General features: G+C 37.5%; 1 protein-coding gene across 1 annotated transcript; it reads right to left on the reverse strand.

Annotated features, from left to right (window-relative positions):
* Positions 1–14,303: 14,303 nt before the first annotated feature.
* Positions 14,304–16,175, reverse strand: LOC127137236 (uncharacterized). Its single transcript, XM_051063710.1, has 8 exons — positions 16,035–16,175; positions 15,704–15,950; positions 15,497–15,587; positions 15,334–15,401; positions 15,124–15,196; positions 14,947–15,039; positions 14,461–14,581; positions 14,304–14,372 (listed from the first exon to the last, which is right to left on the reverse strand). Exons 1-8 carry the CDS (start codon positions 16,173–16,175, stop codon positions 14,304–14,306), a joined length of 903 nt encoding a protein of 300 aa, XP_050919667.1.
* Between the last annotated feature and the right edge of the window lie 7,016 nt (positions 16,176–23,191).

Consider the following 23,191-nt stretch of genomic DNA (forward strand, 5'->3'; position numbering starts at 1 on the left):
TTGGAAAGAGGAGGAAAAATGTGGTTTGTAGGAAAAAACCCCACCAAATTTGGCCTTATGGTTCATGAGTTATGGCTCTTTGAAGTTCACAAATTTCTGAAATTGAATTGATCATATCTTGACAACCACACATGGGATTTGAGAGTTCTTGGACTTTTTGAAAATGGGAGAACAAGATCTTCAACTTTCATGTTGGGCAAAAATTCATTTGAAGCTTGTATCATGGTGTAAGTTTAAGGTCAAGAAGTTTCCATTTTTGGCAGTTGAAATTACAGGTCCACTTTCTATTTCTGGAAAATTTTCTGATTGGCCTCAAATTCTTCCATGATGAGGTTTGACATGATAGATGAGGCTTATATAAGCATGAATGAACTTCTTCAAATCAATTCTATCCATCCAATCACTGATTAAACCAACAGTTGACCAAGTTTGACTTTCTGTTGACTGATTTTGACCTAATTGCTGATGATTGCTTCCACTGCAAGCAACAAGGTTAGACTGACAATATTTTTGTACTTTTTGAATGATAAACATATGAAAAGCAAAGATATACAAATGCAAAGTATGCTTGGTGATCAAGAAATAACCCACAAGGCAACCTACCCACTAGGAGGGAAGCTAGGGCATGCAATGATCCTTGAGGCCATGATATGATATGATATGGGCCATGGGGGATCTTAGGGCCAAAATTGGGGTCTTACAGTTAGGTGTGGCTTGCTTCCTGTGCAAGTCATGTTTAGGATAGGCTGGCTCCCTGTGCCAGTTAGCTAGAAACCTTAACTTAGGGACGACTTTGCATGACAACATCTAGGCTCGAGTCGTAGTCTCCCTAGTGTTGTGTCTCCCTCTGTTATCTGGTTAGGCTAGTCCTTTTTCCCTGCGTAGGGGAACTACGTCGCCCTGATCCTCATACCAGATGAGGTACGTAGGCAGGAGATGAGCTGATCTCTCCGGGCGCCCTTTTGTTTTGTTTGTGTGAGTTGTTTCTCCTTTTCTGGTTGGAGTCCGACGTAAGTCCAGCGATTGGCAGTTGGTTTCCTGTGCGTGTTTGTTGGTTCGGATGCTGATGTAAGTCCAGTGATTGGCAGTCGGGCTCCACGTTTGCCTTTGCCAGTGTTTGTTTGTGTGCGTGTCAGCCGAGCTACGAATGCTCTGATTCTCCTTCGTCCAAGGAGATACGTATGCATAGGATGCGACATCCTAGCGAGCATGTGTCGTTTCCCCAGTCCGAACTACTTCGACTCTGATGTCTATGCCTGATAGACTAAGTAGGCCCAGGATGCGATATCCTGCCGAGTCAGTCTTGTCTGTTTTCTTGTGTCTCTTTCAGCTAGTGTGTGTGTGTTTGAGCAGTGTTGTAGCAACCATTTTCCTTTCTATTGTGCGTGGATCCCTTCGAGTACGACGGATGCGTAGGGGTGCTAATACCTTCCCTTCGCATAACCGACTCCCGAACCCATTCTCTTTGGTCGCGAGACCATGTCTTTTCCAGGTTTACTTCGAGCGTTTCCTTTCCCTCTTTTGGGATAAATAACGCACGGTGGCGGCTCTGTTGTTCTTCGTTTCCCGCCGGTTTTTCGCGTAATGCGACACAAACATCTTGATGTTTATGGTGATTCGGCCCTTGTTGTTAATCAGATTAAGGGTGAATGGGAGACGAATCTGCCTGGACTTATCCCATATAGAGATTATGCGAGGAGGATTTCAACTTTCTTTATTGAGGTTGACTTCCATCATATTCCTCGAGATGAGAATCGGATGGCAGATGCTCTTGCTACGCTTGCTTCAATGATTATGGTGAAATATTGGAATGAAGTCCCTAATATCACTGTGATGCGCCTGGATAGACCAGCTCATGTGTTTGCAGTCGAAGAAGTGAAAGATGATAAGCCATGCTATTATGATATCAAGTGATTTCTCCAAAGTCAATCTTACCCGCCTGGGGCCTCTGTTAAAGATAAGAAGACTTTGAGGAGATTATCTGGCAGTTTCTACCTCAATGGTGATGTGCTTTATAAGAGAAACTTCGACATGGTTTTGCTCAGATACGTGGATAGACACGAAGCAGACCTGTTGATGACTGAAGTCCATGAGGGTTCATTTGGTACTCATTCCAATGGACAAGCCATGGAAAAAAAAATGTTCAGAGCAGGCTACTATTGGCTGACAATAGAGTCTGACTGCTACAAATATGTGAAGAAATGCCACAAGTGTCAGATTTATGCGGATAAGATTCATATTCCCCCGACACTTCTGAATGGTATTTCCTCACCATGGCCTTTCTCCATGTGGGGAATTGACATGATTGGCATGATAGAGCCAAAGGCGTCAAACGGTCACCGTTTTATTCTCGTAGCTATCCATTACTTCACCAAGTGGGTTGAAGCGGCATCATATGCGAATGTGACCAGGCAGGTGGTTGTGAAGTTTATCAAGAATCAACTCATATGTCGTTATGGTGTGCCAGACAAGATCATTACTGATAATGGATCTAACTTGAACAACAAGATGATGAAAGAGATGTGTAGCAAGTTCAAGATTGCGCATCATAATTCTTCTCCCTATAGACCCAAGATGAATGGGGCTGTTGAAGCTTCTAACAAGAATATCAAGAAGATTGTTCAGAAGATGGTTGTTACGTACAAAGATTGGCATGAGATGTTGTCGTTTGCTTTGCATGGCTATCACACGTCTGTCCGCACTTCAACAGGGGAAACCCCTTTCTCTCTTGTATATGGCATGGAGGTTGTTCTCACCATTGAGGTTGAAATCCCATCAATGAGAGTCTTGATGGAAGCCAAGTTGACTGAGGCTGAATGGGTTCAGAGTCGTTATGACCAGTTGAACTTGATTGAAGAGAAGAGATTAACTGCCATGTGCCATGGTCAATTATATCAGCAAAGGATGAAGAAAGCCTTTGATAAGAAGGTCAAGCCTCGTGTGTTCAGAGAAGGTGACCTCGTGCTCAAGAAACTCTTGTCCTTCGCGCCCGATTCCAGGGGCAAGTGGACTTCAAACTATGAAGGCCCATATGTTGTTAAGAGAGCCTTTTCAGGCGGTGCTTTGTTTCTTACAACTATGGATGGGGAGGATTTCACTCGTCCTGTGAATTCAGATGCAATCAAGAAATACTTCGCCTAAAATAAAAACAGAATAGCTCGCTAAGTTGAAAACCCGAAAGGGCGACTTAGGCAAAAATGAGCATCTCGGTGGATTGAAAACCCGAAAGGGCGGTCCAGGCAAAAGTTAGAGACATGAAAAATGAATATATATATCCCGCTAGATTGAGTACCTCATCCTGGGGCAATCTAGGCAAAAATTAGCGATTTGGCAAGTAAATGCATCCTGACAAGACTTTGTTCTATAGCTGTCTTCTGTCAAAGATTCTTGCTCAGTCATCGTCAAATGAAGCTTCAAATACATTGGATTCAGAGTTGGTGGATAAATGATCATTATGTTCAATGTAGCCCTTTTTCCAATATATATCACCAATTTCAAATTTGTAAAGATCCATGGAGTCTTGCCATTTGTGGACTACCATTCCATCAAATAAATTTGAGCCTTTATCCAATTCTTTGCACTCTTATTTGTTTCTGTTTAACAAATGCTTGCATGTTTTAATTGATAAATATCATTGTTTTAAACAAATAAAGTTTTTATAAACTGTTTTAAACAAAGTGAACATTCACAATGACTAAAAGGATAAATGAATTGTCTTCAGTGCTCTCCCAAGGATAGTACGGTCTCCAAAGGGTAATATATTTGGTCATTTTCTGGCATTCTTATATCCTCTTCATCAGCTTTCAAGTTTTCTCTCCAGCGAGCGCAGAAAGAACAAAACATTATCAACTCCCTAAAGAGTCTGGAGTTTTGGCCTCGATCTTTTAGAGATGTGTATACCTCTATATCAGGCACTAGCATTTGTGTTTATCAATTATATGGTTGTCATCCCTTGTGTGGACTGACCTAAAATCCCTTATAGATTGATAAAAGTTGATATGCTATCTAGTCACGAGGAAGTTTGTCTTTCCTCGGTATGAGTAGAAGTCTCTAGCGGAGTAGGCATGTGTTCCTTGCAAAGCTATTCTTTCAGATATCTCCTCAGCAGTAGTCGCCTAGAGCATTTGGTGAAGGGCTTGTTTCCCTTTTCATCCCCAGCATGGCATGTGTTGATGAAGGATTCACTTCTGATTCCCTCAGCCAAGACAGTTCCTCCGGAGGTACTTGTAGTTTCTCCCCAGCAGGTTTGCCTATAGCTCATCCCCAGTAGGTTTGCTTACAGCAGACTATCCCCAGTTTGGTCGCCTACAGTCCATCCCCGATGGAGTTGCCTAATCCGAGCTTGATAATTTGTATCCCCTCCAAGTCTGAGATCTCTTCCAGTAGTGAAGAATTTTGAGGAAGATGTGTTATTTCCTTCCCCAACGGAGCAATTGTTCTTTTTCCGTTAGCAGAGATGTCTCTTCAGCAGTTAGAAGAGAATGCTTGATTGATGTGTATCCGATTGGCGGTTGTTCCCCACGGAATCTCACATCATTCCCTGATAAGATCCCCAGTAGAGTTCTTCTATGACAAATCTTATTGATATCTCTGCATGTTCCCCAGCTGAGACTTTGCCTATCCCCAGCGGTGGTCTATGTCTTCTGGTAATTGATGCATCCCCACCATAATGGATTTCTCCTGTGGGCCTTGTCTCTCTCTTTTGAGATGTTATACTGGATGTCCATTTGTGGCTCTTAAACCTGTTTGAGTTAGATATGTCTGTTTGTTACCATTAATCATACATAAACCGTGTATATACATGCATAATTATAGCATTCAGATATTCATGTTGCATTCTTAGCCATATATCTTTGCTTGTTATCTCCTGTTATTGGTGAAATGTTCTTCCCTAAGCGGATGTTTGTGTCTGATCTCTCCATATAGAGTCAGCCTCATAAGCAGAAAATTTCTATCTTTCCTTCTACTTTCCCCACTAAGTTATGTCCTCGTGGATGATTATTGCTTCAGTTTCCTCCCCAATTATATATAGGGATGGAATTACTCCTCTGAGTTATATCCTCAACGGGTTGAGTCTTTGTTTAATTGCGTATTTCTAGTTTGTTCCTAGATTGACTCCTTTCTTGTTATTTCCCTGCAGTTCCCTGTGGTTCAGGTGATTAATTGCTCAGTAACCAGTAATTGTTCATCCTCTCCCCAGCGGATGTTGTGGCCTTCTACCCAGTAACCGGTAGTTGTAAGTCCTTTTTCTGTGGTTTTCTGCCCAGTAACTGGTAGATGTAATCCCCTCTTTGTTGGTTATCTTTATCCAGTATTCGATATTGATATTCCTCCCCTTTTAAGTATACCACCCAGTAACCAGTGATATATCTCCTGGATGATTGCTTTTGTCAAGCAATTTATCCCCTGCGAGTCATCTTTCATTTGCCCTTGTTTGGTGATGATTGTTTCTCCTTTTGATTGGTCATCATTTTTATACCCAGTAACCGGTATCCCGATGTCCTTTCTTTTTCGGTCGATTTATCCTTTATTAACCCAGTAACCGGTTGTGGATAATCTTCCATGCGAGTATGTTATCTACGTTATGACGGTAATAGATAATATATCTCATGCGCTCTTCAGTCGAAGTCTTTGTTCTTCCCCAGTTGAGTAAGATTCGTATTTCCTTATGGAATCGAATGCCCATCCTGTAAGTCGAGTTTGCTTTTTCAGCCCTCCTTTTGGATGATGAGTGTCTTGGATATGTTCCCAATTCACGCCTGGTTGGTCACCTATTATATGCCCAGTAACCGGTATCCCTGGTGTTCCTTCCTTCTGCTCCCTATTTTGACTTTTTGTCCCCTGTGGAGTCAGATTTTCCTGAGTTAAGATGTGCCTTTTAGGTCCTCCTCAGATGTTTTGGATGATTGATATCTCTCACCCTTATATCGGTCTTAGATACTCTTTCTCCCTGAGGGTGTTGTTCTCCCACCCAGTAACCGGTGTTTTGATAACATGTCTCTTTTTGAGTTTATTACCCAGTAGCCGGTAATATCTCGTTGTTCCTTCCTTAGCTGAGTCCTTTGTGGACTTCCCTGTCTGAGTCCGGATTTTTGATCCGAAGTATCCTTTGTGGATATTTTTGCTGTATTGGCACATTCCTCAATACATGCATCCTTGCGTCAGCTCGAGTCCTTCCATTGATTTATTTTCGTGGAATTCCTTCGTGTCTCCCAACAAGTTTTCAAGTCGTGACCTGCGCACGCATTTTTACCCTATTTTCCCCCAGAGTCTCTGTCTCCCTAGTGAGTGTGTTACTCCTGCGGATTCTTCAGTTTCTCATTATTTCTTTTCCATCGTGGCAATTATTCACCATGAAGATTTTATTTTGCATACATACATTTGCATCATGAGGTCTCTTAGGGACCAAAATTCGTCTCTTTGTTATTATTTAAGCCCATTCTACCTCGTCGAGATGAAGAATTTAACCTTCATATCTCCGGCTAAAATGACCTTAAATAGGGGCATCTGTAAGACCCTAAGATCCCTCATGGCCTCATATCATTGCTTAGTGCATTACCTCAAGGATCATAGCATGTTTGGCACCTTTACCCTAGGGTTGGGACTTGTGTGAGTGGTTTGAGACCACCAAGCATGCTTGCATTGTATATTATTGCTTTTCTTATTTTGTTTACTAACCAAAAGCATAAAAATATGTCACTGACTCTTTTGTTTTGAAGCTCAAGTGATCATGTGCTCCAATGCTCCTAGGAGGCTCCTAAGCTCAATGAAATGGCTAGATGAAGATGAGAACAAGCATGATAATGGTCCACAAATCTCTTATTCATCATATATGTCTCCGAAGTATCTCAATTTTCCAATTTGATCAAGATAACCCAAAGGTCTTGAGGATTGTTTCCCAAGGAAACCCTAATTCAACTATGCACTGACTGTGCCTTGCTCATGAAGCAACCTCAACCTATGATCAAATTAAATCAAGGGAATTTATTTAATTCATTATTTTATGCATATATGAGCTTATGTGAGTATCCTCAATCATTCATTCATCAAGATTTGAAGTTTGGCCTTGAGAAATTGACCAGTCAAGTCATCTGACTAAACTGAGGATCACTGAGACACAACTTGTGATGTGTTTGTCAAATGAAGATCACCCCAAGAGAAACAATGTTCTTAAGAACCATACGAACAACTTTCATGTTCATCAAAAATCTATTTGAAACTTGGAAGGTCATCCTTCATTTCAAAACATTATAGGTCATTTTGACTGAAACCCTAATTTTGGGTCAACTTCCCAAGGACCTAACTTCCTTAATTTTTATGATTTTAAGGTGAGACCAATTGCATTGGAAATCTTAAGATGTCTACTTAAATTTTTATGTTGGACAAAATTTCATAATCCTAAAATAAACACATGTGATAATATAAAACATTATAGGTCACTTTGGACCAAAGTCATTAAATTTGAAAAATGTCCAACTTCAAGTGCCCATAACTTTCTCATTAAAAATCCAAATGATTCAACATTTAACTCTAAATTTATCATCTTGAAAAGATCTACAACTTTGATGTTGGAGGTTTTTCCATTTGAGGCATGCATCATTGAAACAGAAGGGAATGAAGTTGCTTGGTCTTGACAAAAGTTTTCAAAGGGAACCTAGACATGTTTTGCACCCCAAACTTCACAGCCCGTTTTCATAAATTTTCAAACTCCAAATGAATTTTTTCTCAACATGACTTTTGTTCCTTATTCCAAGAGCTTTCCAACCATTACTCACATGACCATTTTTGGATTTTCCACGTGGGAGTTTCGAAGAGCTCAATGTTTATGATCAATTTTACAATTCACCTCATAACTTCATGTGCAAGCCAATGCAGCTCCAATTACACGTCCAATCCACTTGCATTTGATCTCAGCATGCATTTCCATTCACTTTTGGGCCTCACATGCGCCTGTACAGACCCATGCATGGAGGATCCAAAATTCACGCACACGAGCAAAACACCTCCTTGCATCAAGTTCAACTATAAATAGAAGTGCTTGCTTATTCAAAATTCAACCACAAGGAGATTTGAAACGCTGCTGAAGTGAAAACCCAACCCTCACTCAAAGGAATTTCAGTTTTCATTTTCAATTTTAAGCTTGAATTTCAACATCCTTAGTTGATCTTCAAGTCTTAATTCCTTAGCCTTGCATCATCATTACATATCCATATCAAATTTGGATCAAAAGCTTGGAGAGATCGTGCTGTTCAAAGCTACATTTTAGAGGTATATCACCAAATTATTTTGATCTGGATCTTGCTATACAATGTGAATTGCTTGAGTTTGAACTGTTTTCTGAAGTCCTCAAGCAAGAGGCAGACCAGTGGTGGTCTTAATTTCATGAATCGTGCTATTTCAGTTTGTGTACCATGATCTTCAAGCTCTGATTTCTCATTAAATAGAAACATTGAGAAGGATCCATGGTTACAGGGGTGATGTACATTACCCCAACTTCATATTGATACCATTGTTTTCCATTTTCATTGAGGTTGAAATCCCTGCGCGTGGTGGCCGGAATTAGTTACCTGGCCGGAGAAGATGGTGGTTTCCACCACCATCCCCACGTGGGAGCACCAGCGCCATTGGATCTTGTGGAAATGTTATAATCGTGGCCTTCCATTTGTTTGACTTGTTTTAAATACATATGTTGCGCGCTTGACCAAAGATCATGGTATGTCCGCGCCTCTGAGCCTTAGGATATGTGCCACATCAATTAATGAAGTGATCGAATGGGCGCTGATTTTTGCTATTTTCTTATTTTCTGATTAATTCCATTTAATTCCTTTTATTTTCAAAAATTCATAAATACTTGATTTGAAGTCACAAAAATATGAGACCAATGCCGAAAAATTTCTTGAAAAATCTAGTTTCATATTTTGATTTTTAAATATTTTTGTGACTTCATTTAATATTTTTTGTGAATTATTTTGTTTTTAATAGTTTTTAATTCATTTTAAATACTTTTTGACATCTGAAAATTCCAAAAATATTTTCTTAACACATATGGATCATGATAAGTCAATGAAAAATAGTCTCATCAATTTCTTAATTGATTTGAGATTTATTTGAGATTTTAATTCATATTGTGTTATTTTTATTGTTTTAATTGTTTTTAAATAGTTTCTGATTTCAAAATTGTTGAGAAAATTTGTCAAACCTTGTTTGACCATGTTAAACCTATGAGAATTTAATTGGACTTTTAGAAGTTGATTTGAATTGAATTTGAGGTTTGACCATATTTTGTTTATTTTATTTTTGTATTTATTTTTAATTCAAAAATTCCAAAAAAATATGTTTGACTTGTTGACTTCTAATCTTCATTTCTCTTCTGTTTAGCATTGGTTGATGATGATTTGATTCACTTTTGACCAATTGTATTTGACATTTGAGTTCTCCTTTTATTCATTTCATCTTCATCTCACTTCTTTTTTTATTTTGGCCAATGAGTTAATGTCTTATGGTTGGTCTTGAGATATGAGAGGTTTAACCTTCTTTGATCCAAATCAAACTCATCTTGATCCAAGATCAAGTGAGTTGCTTTGTGTCCAAGATAGGGTGCTTCTTGGTCAAGCAAAAAACCTAAAGTCCATACAAGGCCTTTCCTCTTTTCTTTTGGCATGGCAAGTTGTAGGAGCTTGACTTACTAGTTATAATCTCTAACTTGTGTTTATTTGCCTATAGTTTTATTGCCCGACCTCAGATAGGTGTGACTACTACATTAGTCCACTTACGATTGCTTAACATAATGCTAAATTGTTTTATGACAAACTAACATAACTATACTAACTACTAACTTTAATTTAAGCATTTAATTTCTTGCAATTTACTTTAATGCAATTTACTTTCTTGCTCATTTATTCATATTGCTTTTCCCTTTGCTCACTTGAGCACATATTTTATGTTTATGTCATATTCCTTTTTCTCATTTGAGCTCATTATTGTATATAAATATATTGTTGCTTTGTGATTGTTTGTCTTTGCTTATATGAACCCAATGCAAAAAGGAAAAATGACTTAGAATTAGGACCTTACCCATGCTTAAAGGAGTTCAAGAGAAACTAGGCCTCATGCCTTTAGAATGCTAAATTTGTTGAAGAACAACTAGGCCTCATGCCTTTAGAATGCTAAATCTTAAAGTTAACTCCAAAGGACTTCCTTTCCAAAACTTATTCTTTGTCCATTCCTCTTATTGTGTTGTAAACTTTTTGATGTTTGCTCTTGTGTGATAGGGATTCCCTCTTGAGATAGTAAGAAGGACCATTGTCATGAGTAGCCAAGTTAAGAGAGACAAGCCAAATGGAGATCCTAGGAGCTTGAATATAAATATTTGTTTGATTGCTTGAGTGATTGCTAAGTCCAAAGGAAAGGAGCATCTTGAATCATCTCTATGATTTCATGAAAAGGAACTCTAAGGGTTTTATCTCTTCTCTTATCTTTGTATGCTTTAGCACTAGCCCTTCTCTTTTTCTCTCCACTCTAACTCAAGCCAAACTCTTTTTGTGCAAACTTTGACATTGTTTTCAAATTAGAAACTTAGGCCTTATGCCTTTGAATTTTCAAACTCTTTTCATTAATCCTCATTGTAAATAAATGTTAATCCAACTTTGACTTAATTTTGTAAATAAATCTAACTTGTAAATATAATCCACTTCAAGTTGATTTTGTGGTTCCAATGGCCACCTTTGTTAAACTTTTTTCATAAACATTAGCCATAGGTTTGAGTTATCATAGTGGTTGATGTAAACCTCACCTTATCCTTAGTGATTGGATTATAAGTCTTCCATACTTATTATAGGGTTAACCCCTCACTAGTATGTTGAAGCCTTCCTCACATAGTGGATTATTGGTTTAGGTTGAGTTTTCCCCCTTTGATAACAAAAGACCTTAAGGCTTTTGATTAAATCAATTCACCAATCTTTGAGATTTTTACCCCGAACTACGAGGTTTTGATCCTACCTTTGTGATGGTACGTAGGCAATGGGTTCACCCATTCAAACAACAAAATTGTAGATATAATCTATTCTCTTCTCATCCCCCCAATCTTTTGCACATGTTTTCACAAATACCAACCTACAACACACGTTTGCAAAAAGAGGTTCCCTTAGAGTACTAAGGATGTTTTGGGGGCGTAAAACCTTCCCATTCATAACCAACCCCCTTACCCAGATCTTTGACATTTTTATTAGTTTTTGATTTGATAAAACTTCTTACTTGGCTTTTGTTCGCTTTTTGAGCCTTTCGTTTGGACAAATAAAAGTGCGATGGCGACTCGAATTGTATGTTTACTTTTGGTTTAGTCAATAAACCATAAGGTAACGAATACCCTGCTACACAGTTCAATTAAGAATCCAAGCAAAAAATAATGTAAATGTATCGTTGGATTCATCCTCAAAAGAGTCGTCGAAAATATCATTAGGCTTAGGGCGTGTATCATAACTTACATTTCACATATTTGGCGCTCTATGAGCCAATGTCCCATCAAATTTTCTTGCCAAATTAACTCCAAGTATGTTAATATGCATTGTTATTCATTTTTTTGGATATAATAGTGACAATTGCATTTGATTGAGGTACGGATCCAAAAAGCTGTTTGTTGTGTCGAAAAGAACCTATTGAAGCAATGTTGGTACCTTGAAATTCAGTGTTCATAGTTACAGGAGTTGGAATGTTAGTAACAATGCTAGCCAATTGTGTTCTTTTAATTATAGATGATATGCCAATGCATTCGGACATGGATACATTATTTTCCTTGTTTGTGGTCTTTAATCTCTTGAATTTTTGTGTGTTGAAGAATGGTCTTTCTAAGCATCCTTTCTCTTTTAGCCAATTTCTTCTTCAAAGCATTTATAAAAAAACACATGTTCACTATCCGTTGCATATTCCATGATTTCCAAATATATATATAGTAGATTATCTGATTGTAACATATATATTATAGATTATGAATGCATAAGTAACATAATTCATGCAATATCTTGGCAATATATTAATATATTCTTATGCTTATCATATTAGTAATGATATTAAATAATTTACCATAAGATGATGTTGGTTAGCATGCAAATGGAAATTTATTGATGATCAACAACATTGAAATCTGAAATAGCCTTAAAACATGCAAAATGATGAAACAATCACTTGCATTAATTAATATAGGTCGCATCAATCATGGAAGTTCATTCAAATTGTGCATGATAAAGTAAATATATACAGAACGTGTGTTGGAAACATACGTGACTTATCGAATACAATTATATAAAAAAAATTGATTGATTTTATAGACATGCATTATTTATCTAAATCTACATTCATTAAAGTACACCAATGATATTGTATTGTATGTATTCTATATATGGTTCACATTTTGAATAAAAATGATATTGTGCAATTTGAATGAAAAAGAAGTTATTAGATTTTTAATATTTCTGGATTCCAACTTAGAGTATAACATCAAAACACATGTCTGATATATGCAAAACATTGAAATGGATATTTTTGAAATGAAACAAATAAGATATACCAATTGTAGAAGTTCATTTACAATATCAACTTAGATAAAAAGAACACAAACAACTAAAAAGGCAACATTAGACTTCAGTAATAACAATTATACAGTCAGATGAAAATAGAATCATTTACTTCAAGCATTGTTCCTTTAGAGACGTCTCCACAACCTGATGTACAACATTTGAAAATTAGAGTGGTAGTGACATAACAACATATCTCCCACCTTAATATTTTTTTCCTTAGCATATTCATACCACCCATGCCCGATGTACAACTCCACCCTCTCTCTCGCTGGTATAATGATCTCACAATCATAGCAGTCCATAGTGTCAACATCCATCAGGGTACACACATTTCGGTCTGGACGAATACCCTTTCTTATAACCTCAACTGGGAAATGCTACATAGTATGAGTATTTTGTGACTTAACATTAGCATTGGATTATAAATTCGTATAAAAAATGCAAAACATTAATATATTTTTTGACGTTAAAATTTGTGTAACATGTTATCAAAACTTGATTTTCGCCCTTTAGTGACCTGGTGATTTTTTTCTCCTTAAAGAGGTCAGGTGCTAACCCTCCTATATGTTGATTCACCCATTCAAGTAGACCATCCTCTTGAGGCATATTGATCTTAGGAAATAATTCATCCACTTGACCTTCTAAGTTCTTATTCACATGTTCAATAGGACCATTCAACCGGGTCATATTCATCTCAGGGAAGATTTCATCCACTTGAACATCATTCGAAGGTTGGTTCACTTTATGGACTATTTTTCCAAGGATTTCACAAATATCATTCGTGTCAAGAGGTAAAAATCTGCAAATACAGAGATGCAAACGAACGATATTATTTATCAACTATGACAATTTCATGCAACCTAATCCAAAGACATAAAATACACTTTGAAGGTATGTTACCCATTAGAAGTAGAAGAAGACATAGTGAAACTGTTTCAAATTCAACACGCAGGGCACATAGTAGACCTTTTAAAACACTTGATCTATTATATATATAATAAAGAGATTTGATATGTTTGCAAAGTATATAAATAAGCAAATGGCAGCTTTTATGTTGCTTATGAAAATGGATTTGCTTTAATGGTTGATTATATGTTACCGTGGGAATATAAGTGTATATTGAGACCATGACTATTTCATGTTTTAAAAAAAACGTGTCATCAATCTAATTTGCATTTTGGAATGATTATCTGATTTTTCAACTATTTCGAATTCCCAACATACAAAGTAATTGCATGCTGAAGTTATTCATAACTTTAATGTCGTTGTTGATATGACTATTTATGGTGACCTTTTAGGTTTCTTTGATAGTTGAGTAATGCATAGAAAGTCGTCCAACTCGTTAAATTGTCTATTAATAACACTAATCACGACTTGTGCAAGAAAAAAATACAAATTTCATCATTAGAATAAAATCAACAACATTTAATCTCATGGAATATTCAAACCTCCATCCATAAATTGTAATAGCACACAATTGACTGATAATCTTATCAGTTCTTAATGAAACATACCAAATTGTGCATGCATAGACAAATATGTCACTATGCAGCATTCATAAAACTGTCTTTAAATAATTCACACGACACTCTAAGAAAAAAAACTTCACCAACACATGTTTGATAAATGGAATAATTGAAAATGGATATTACTAAACTACATAAAGATAAACAACTGAAAATTGTCATGAAAAAAATCAGGTTCATGTTTGTTGATTATTTGGCTTCATCTTTATTTTCTCCGGCGACTTGGATCCTGATCAAGATCGTCCAAATAAACCATATGATTGTCTTCTCCACCCTGATGATTTGATCAATATATAATTGTTATTATATATTAATGATACAAATAGAATAAAACACAAAGGGTTAACTTAGAATTCCCATACCTCTACCATTGTCGTATGAAGCGTAACAACTGCCTTCCCAATTATTTGTGTACAATCAACATCCCAAAACATAAATCGATATTTTGTGTCTCCACGGTTGCACCATATTTCAACATTGTACCTGATGAAACACAATGTAATATAAGAAAAAGAAATTTCCACAACTACAACATAACTGAATCATTTTATTGACCTAGAGATAGGTTGTTCAACATTTTCTCCACAACCACATTTAAAAGAGTTAGTAGGATTAGGATCCTTTAAGGAGCACTTGGTGCAACCATAGTAGAACCATTCTTATTTTGAAACAACAAATTTCAAAGTAGTTGCTACTCTAACGCATAAAGTTTTCTAAGCATATGCACAAATAATTATTGAGTTCAATAAAACTTTAATGTGAAATTGGAAATGCAAATTCCTATTATTATTACTTGTTTTAGTTTTACAAAATCGGTTAAGTACATGTATTTGACATTATATATAAACCTATCTATTATTGTAAATTGCGAACCACCAGACCAATTAGAGAAAGACTTTGCTGACTGTATAGGTTTCTCATTCTTCTCAGATAGAGGTAACCTGAATCAACATATAAATGTAAGCAACATATACAAGAAATAATAAAATCTATCAATGAGTTTTAAAAGGATCAAGTACATATACTTTGACAAAAAATCTTGTATTTTAGAAATGACTTCATTAAACAGCAATTTTGAACCACTCCATCCATTTGAAACTATGGAAAATTTTATTATGTAATGAGAATATAGGGAAATATAAAAGCATATGTATGAAGGTTTCTGATGAAATGACATTGGGCATCTTTTATCATTGCACGTGTTAAAATAATGACTATTCCTCCTAAGTTTGTACCATCATTGTAATCAGTTGTGAACTTAGATCCATCATTTTCCCAAAGACTACAATTTATGATGTTCCCCCTATATCACAAAATAATTATTGATAAAAAAATTGATATATAAAATTCATGACAAAGAAACAATAAAAATGGAATATAGTTGATTGATTAACTTACTTCAAGTCCCTAAATTTCAATGACACAACAACCTTCTTCCCGCTTGTTTTTTCTTGAATGTTTTTAATCTCATGGAAAACACCAAAGAAATCTGATATAAACAAAATGTATAATTTAATCCGATGCAAATTGACTTTGTTTATAAAACAATTCTAAGTATACAAAAATCCAAATTCTAAAATATATCTTCAAGTCTGTCACTTTTACAGATCCCCTGCATGATATCGGCAAAATCCTTGAAGTAAAACTTCATATGGGGGATGTTGGCAATCACAATAGGTTTGACAATTGTGCCACTAAGAAATACAAATTTCTTTGAATGATCACACAATTTCCATTGAAAATCATTATCATACATGTTACCGTTATTAATGACACATGTCATATCTTCCTTGAGAAAATCTTTCCACTTTTGTGTATGGTCATGACGAATCAATATTTGAATTTCATCACACTGTAATGAAAAAATACAATATTTAAAAATTATTGGTAAATCAATATAATACAGTTACATAAACAATTTCTGTTTGATTATTACATTTGCATCCATTATAACCATTTCAAGGTGTTCTATACCCTTACGGTTAATCACAGTCCAAAATTCGATAATTCGAACAGCATGACACCATGTCTCTTTGGAATCATCGATGTCCTTAACAAAGTCGAATTTTTGAGACATTATGTGATGCAAAGAATAAGCAAAAAAAAGCATCAACACGGTACCTTTCCCAACTAAAATCATGAAACAAATTCATGCAAAATAATGAAACGATGGATATCAATGAAACATAAAGGTACATACAACACGAACGACAATAAAAAAGCAAAATAAGCATCAACACGGGGTTTTTTTACCGAGATAACCCAGTTTTTCGAAAAAATTCCCAAAATACCCCACGTTTCAAAAAAAATCCCAAACTACCCAACTTTTAGGAGGTGTCGCCAATTGGATTGGCGACTCATCTTAAAACTTAAAGGGAGGCACCAATTGGATTGGCTAGGGCAGGTGCCCTAGCCAATCCAATTGGCGCCTATGTGTAATTTTTAAGAGGAGGCGCCAATCCAATTGGCGACTCCAATAAAAAAGCCTCAAATGACAAAACCTCCAACATGAAAGTTGTATATATTTTCAAGACAATGAATTTGGACATAAAGTTTTCATCATTTGGATTTTTTATGAGAAAGTTATGGGCAGATGAAGTTGGACTTCTGAGTTTTTCAACTGTTATCTGACCTATAATGTTTTGTATTATCCCATGTGTTTCTTTTAGAATTATAAAATTTTGTCCAACATAACAATTGAAGTAGACATATCAAATTTTCCAATGCACTTGGTCCCACCTCAAAATAATTAAAAATGAGTGAGTTAGGTCCCTGCGAACTTGACCCAAAATTAGGGTTTCTGTCAAAATGACCTATAATGTTTTGAAATGAATGATGAGCTTCCAAGTTTCAAATGGATTTTTGATGAACATGAAAGTTGGGCGACTCTTCTTAAAACTTGAATGGAGGCGCCAATTGGATTGGCTAGGGAAGGTGCCCTAGCCAATCCAAATGGCGCCTATGTGTAGGTTTTAAGAGTAGTCACCAATTCAATTGGCGACTCCCTCATAAAATGCCTTTTTTGTCTTATAAATAGATGCGTTGTGTGACCAATTGTTCCACAACTCATATAATCATCTGGCTATCATGTTTGGTGTTCGTCGCCGATACGGTAAGGTGATTTTTGCGAGAGACAAACTTCAATTGCTGATGCTGTTTTGGAACATCACCACGTTAGATCAACTGAAGAGGGAGCTAGTTCGATGGTTAGACGGGAAAATACCAGAAGGGGAAAAAATCAGAAGTATTGAGAGACTTGACAGTATCTTTGGTTGGGTGTGAATGAAGACTGATAAGGATGCTAGGGAAATGATGTTCGGTCGAGACGATATTAATTTGATTGTTGTAATCAGTTAGAATTATTTATGTTTTCAGATGTTTTGTACTGATGCTTGTTATGAAATTCGTTATAACAAGAACTTAATGATATATAATGATTGATTGTTACAGAAATACAATGTTACAAAAAGCTTAAGATATAGATGATGCTCCTTGATTGGGACAGTTGTTTTTGTTGTGTCCTGGTTGACGATAGATACTACATAATCTTATCATTTTATCTGTGGAATCCATCTCTGTTCTGATATGTGTGCTGTTTGGCCTTCCTTTCTTCTTTCTACGCATCTCTTCATTGTGCCAAACAATATCTCCTTCATATGGAGGCCAGTAATCCTCCATTGGTAGTACTGAAAAGCTTTGACTATATACATTCAAGATGGTGTTGGCCTTGTACACATCAGATAAATGGTTGTAAGCGTCTTGACGAGTATAAGCGCATGCTGTAATGACATGGGAGCAAGGTATGCGGAAGGCCTGAAATTTTCCACAATCGCACCAACTTCTGTGTAGTCTAACAGTGTAGGCTAAATTTGGTCTCCCCTCGTTGTTGCCCATTGTTTCCTGGACGCTGAAATTTTGTCTATGACGGTCAAAGACTGTTACAGCGTGTGTGCTAGCCTTGATGCTCTCCTCTTTCATGACCTTCATGCAACACTCACTAAATACTTGCCCAGACATTAACACTGCACTCCATCTTTCACCTCTGGTTGCGAACAAGAAGTGACTCTTCAACATGCAGGAGACAGGACAACCACGTGTCTGACATGTAAGCTAGTTCTGAGATGATGTGTCAGTCATGCAAGACAGTCTGAGATGATGTGTCAATCATGCAAGCTATCAAGAAGTTAGTCATCAGCATGCAGGAGACAAGACAAACACGTGTCGGACATGTAAGATAGTCAGAGATGATGTGTCAATCATGCAAGCCATCCATAAGTGACTTTTTCAGCATGCAGGAGACAAGACTGCCACGTGTCAGACATGCAGATGGTGTCGCCAAATGGTTTGGCGCCTCCACTTAATGCTTGTACATGGTCGCCAATTCAAGTGGCGACCCCATGCAATCAGACTTCGAAACCAAGCATTCAGAACTAGCCTTGCATGCATGGCCCTATGGTGTCGCCAATTTGAATGGCGACCCCTCTTTAGGATTGTACATGGTCGCCAAATGAGGTGGAGACACCATGCAAACACAAATTTTTATGCTCTCTTCCATTTGCCTATAAATACATCCACTCCTTCAACAATTCTTCCACACCAACATTCTCACTACTTCCTCTATAATACTTCTTTTACAATTTCATCTTCAACAACATCTTCCAATTTCATCTACACCAACTCCCCAACAATATGTCTTTACTCACAATGGGCGAAGCACACAGAGGAACAGTTGCAAACATCGCAACATATGTAAGTTTTTTCTTTTGTTAACTTTTTATCTTTCACCTTCACCAACCCCATTTTATTTTGAAATACCAACTTAGTCAAGTGTTATATTATTTCTATTATAGGATGTATCAAGGTTTCAAACTCGAGTCCACGAATTTGTCCCAATGGACCCGATGATTCAACCTTATGTTGAACTCGCCGGTTTTGGTCATATTAGCAAGATTATGTCTTGGTCTATAGATAACAAGTTTATTCTAGCCTTATGCGAAAGATGGAGGCCAGAGACACACACATTTTGGTTTCCAACCGGTGAGTGTACCGTGACGTTAGAAGACGTCTACATGCTTTTAGGACTACGAATTGAAGGCAAAGTTGTTAATGGTAAGACCAACTATGCAAATTCAATTTGCATGGAGCTTTTAGAAACTGATTTGTTAGATGATAATGCTAGAGGTCAAGGTATACTACTCTCACGCCTAAAGTCATATTATAATAGTTTATATTTAGATGTGATAACATGAAATAATATCACACTTTTGGACTCGATTTAATTAAATTATATTATTATTTATTTCGATTTATTTTATATTATTCGATATTACTTGGTATTTTCCTTCTATTTATTCCAGGCAACATTATTTGAAGCATACGTGAAAAAGAAAGAAAAGGAGGTGCAAAAAGATGATAAGAAGCAATTTCCACTAAAGCCCAGCCCACAACTATCAACTAGAAGCACTGATTCTGTGACGACCGCCACACAAGGTGTGACGAGCGTCACGCCCCCCTGCTTTGTGTTACGAGCGTAACACATGGTGTGACGAACGTCACACCCCATTCCTATATTTTTGGGTTTGACGCGTAACAAAAGCACGTTCTTCCTCTTTCTTCGCTTGACCAGTTGACGTGAGGAAACCTACTGAATGGAAGAAACGGTCACTTGATGGATTGATATAAATAGGACCAATTATGGAACCCTGCTGCTCTCGCTCAATTTTCCAGTTTTCGGCACCGCATTATTTTTACTATTTTTTTTACTTTCCAGCACTCTACTTTCCTAGCAATTTTTATTTCCTTTCCTTTTCCAGTCAATTTTAAAGCATTCAATTAATTTTCTCACAATAGTTTCTACACCGGAAACTATTGTGTAATTTTTACTGGATCTAACCTTACGTTAGATCATAGTATTTTATTCCTTCGTTTTTATTTTCTTGTCCGATCGAAGATTGTAAGAACAAATCCAACCGGTTTGTGGTGGAGAGTTCAAGCATCGAAGCTAGGAATAATCAAGACTTCTATTAATTTTACAGGTTCTTTAATTTTATTGTTTAAATTTATATATGCTCTGCACTGCTATCTATTTATATTGTCTGTCTGACATGGCTGTATGTAAGCATAATTATTGTTTAGGCTTGTTTAGCATGTCTGGCTAAATAAACTTAGATATCGGTATGTAAAGTAAGCAGAATGAAGGAATCAAAACTAAGTTGGTTTAATTTTGTTTAAAAGCATAATCACTCTTTTTATGGTCTCAATTTACAGAGTTAATACCAAGGTTTTTGTACGAGAGTAAAAGACATAAAGAAGTTAAAATCAATAGAACGACGGTTTGAGCTTTTAACTGGACAGTGTAAATTGGACATTAATTTTAAATTAGGGCGAAAGCAATTTTTAGAGTTAATTAAATTCTAATCATTTTCAAAAAGTATTTTTAAAGGTTAAATGTGAGGACGAGAGTTAAGCATTTAAGTTTAATTATATAATCTAAGTCAACAGAGCGAGAGTTTGAGACAAGGGTGTTTAAATGGTTAGCATTTTCTTAAAAAGAGTTTTTATAGATTCTATTGTTTTCAAAAAGTGATTTTGGACTTAACTAATTAGTGACAGCGCACGTTAATATAAAGTCATAGTCTATTCAACAGAGCGAGAGTTTGAGAAAAGGCTTTTAAATCAATAGTGTCTACTGAAAAGATTTATTTTAAAATTACGACTCATGTTGCTTTCAAGGAGAACAAGGGATGTCTACGGTGGTCTTAGAGACTCATGTCTCTCACTAATGATGATATCTCTTGGTATGATCGCGTGTATGATACTGTGCAGATTATTGATTATTGTGGTGAATTCCCTAATGTGCCTCTTCTTGGTACATGTGGTGGGATCAGCTACAACCCTATTCTAGCACGTCGTCAGCTTGGGTTCCCCCTAAAGGATAAACCCCATAACATTCTGTTAGAGGGTGTGTTCTTTCAGGAGGGTAAAGATCCCCAAGGCCTGAAAGCCAGATTTGTCCGCGCTTGGCGCAAGATCTGCAAGAAGACTAGGAATGAGTTGGGTCCGAAGAATTGCATTGCTTTGGAACCATATACCTCTTGGATCAGACAGAGAGCTGCCGAGTACCTGATGCCATATGATCATCCGAGACCTACACCGTTGGTTATGGCTGGGCCTTCAACCCTCCCTAACCAAGATGTAGAGGAGTTGAGAGAAGAAGACCTTTCACGTGCTTGGATCCGTGAAAGAGAAGAGTTGCTTCATCAGCTGAAGGAGAAGGACGCTCTGATTGAATTTCTCGAGCATCAGGTGATCGATGATCCGAATGATACTTGGACTTCTCTGCTTCCTCAATCTTCCAAGTTCTGGAAGAGGAAGTATGATCGACTTGCAAAGGAGAAAGCGGATATGGAAGCGGCCTATGAGAGAGAGATCAAGAAGCTGTGTGCATCTCGTCTTCCAGCATCCCGAGCTTCTAGGGATCCATAGGATGTTTATTTTCCTTTTCTCTTTGTAATAATCGAAAATGCTGTACTTCTTTGTTCAAAATATATTGAATGAGATATTTTCCATATGAGATCAAAATGCTTTAAATGCTCAAAATTTGCAAATAAATGCCCTAAAAGTTCCTTGGAAAAAACCAAAGCATATGCACAAGCATTTCATGCATCATTCTGCATAAGCAGGTTGTTCTTGGTCTTCTTGTCTGTGGCCTAACTCTGTGCTCTTCATTTATTTTGAAGACAAGCTGACTCACCGGTACTATACAAGAGCCAATTCCACCAGAGTAATGGATCAGTTGGAACAAGAGAACCGTGAATTGAAGGAAGAGGTCGCCAGACTTGGCGCTTTGATGGAGCAACTCCTTGCTGCTTAGAATCAACCTGCTCAACCGCCTGCAACTCACGTCCAGAGGACGGTCATTTCAGAGATTGTAGCTCCGACAGTGCCAGCTGCCAGTGCTCATTTTGTGCCCAATGCCATGCCAGCCGGGTTCCCTTGGGGTATGCCTTCAGGTTTCATGCCTGATATTCCTGCTCCAACCTTTGCTTCTATGCCGGCATCTAGCCCGGTCCTTGCTGCTGCTCCTCCTGTCGTGCATACCATGCCTAGGGTAGACGACACCATCTATCATTCTGAGCCGTCTGAGGGCCCAGATGTTAACGAGAAGATGGAGGCTATGAATGATCAATTCCTTGAGCTGAGAAAGGAGTTGAAGACCCTCAGAGGGAAGGATTTGTTCGGCAAGTCTGCTGCTGAGCTTTGCCTAGTTCCCGGTGTGAAAATTCCGATTAAATTCAAAGTGCCTGACTTTGAAAAATATAAGGGGAACACCTGCCCTCTTGCTCATCTGGTCATGTACGCCAGAAAGATGTCTACTCAAACAGATAATGATCAGCTTCTGATCCATTATTTCCAGGATAGTTTGTCCGGTACGGCTCTTCGTTGGTATATGAGCCTTGATAGTGCAAACATCCGGTCCTTCAACGACCTTGGCGAAGCCTTCGTCAAGCAGTACAAATACAATGTTGATATGGCTCCTGACCGTGATCAACTCAGGGCCATGTCCCAGAAGGATAAGGAGACATTCAAGGAGTACGCCCAGAGGTGGCGAGAGCTAGCAGCTCAGATTACTCCTCCGCTAGAAGAGAAAGAGATGACTAAGATCTTTCTGAAGACTCTTAGTTCTTTTTATTATGAGCGGATGGTAGCAAGTGCTCCCTCTGATTTCACCGAGATGGTGAACATGGGGATGCGCCTGGAGGAAGGAGTCCGTGAAGCACGTTTGGCTAAAGATGAGAGCTCTTCTAAACGGTATGGGGCGTTTAAGAAGAAGGATGGGGAAGCACATGTTGTGCAATCCCATACTAAATCCATAAGACCCTCTGTTCAGAGGAAGCCTGCACGCCGTGCAAGCAATCAGCACCAGGTGGCTCATATAGCACCTGTTTTCAGAGACAGTGCTCAATATCAGCAGCCTCAGCAACATCAGCATCAGCAACAGCAACCGCAATATCAGCAACAACATCATCCACAGCAACAGGCTTACCAGCCTCGTGGTAGCACAACCAACCAGGCTAATTTGATTTATGATAG

The sequence above is a fragment of the Lathyrus oleraceus genome, chromosome 4 (assembly GCF_024323335.1).
Source record: "Lathyrus oleraceus cultivar Zhongwan6 chromosome 4, CAAS_Psat_ZW6_1.0, whole genome shotgun sequence".
Taxonomy (NCBI): domain Eukaryota; kingdom Viridiplantae; phylum Streptophyta; class Magnoliopsida; order Fabales; family Fabaceae; genus Lathyrus; species Lathyrus oleraceus.

Coding starts and splice junctions, on each gene's coding strand:
- LOC127137236 (XM_051063710.1), bottom strand. CDS start 16,175: ATGTCTCAAAAATTCGACTTTGTTAAGGACATCGATGATTCCAAAGAG. Junction 15,951..16,034: donor TGGTTATAATGGATGCAAAT/GTAATAATCAAA, acceptor TTTTCATTACAG/TGTGATGAAATTCAAATATT. Junction 15,040..15,123: donor ATACAAGATTTTTTGTCAAA/GTATATGTACTT, acceptor ATGTTGATTCAG/GTTACCTCTATCTGAGAAGA.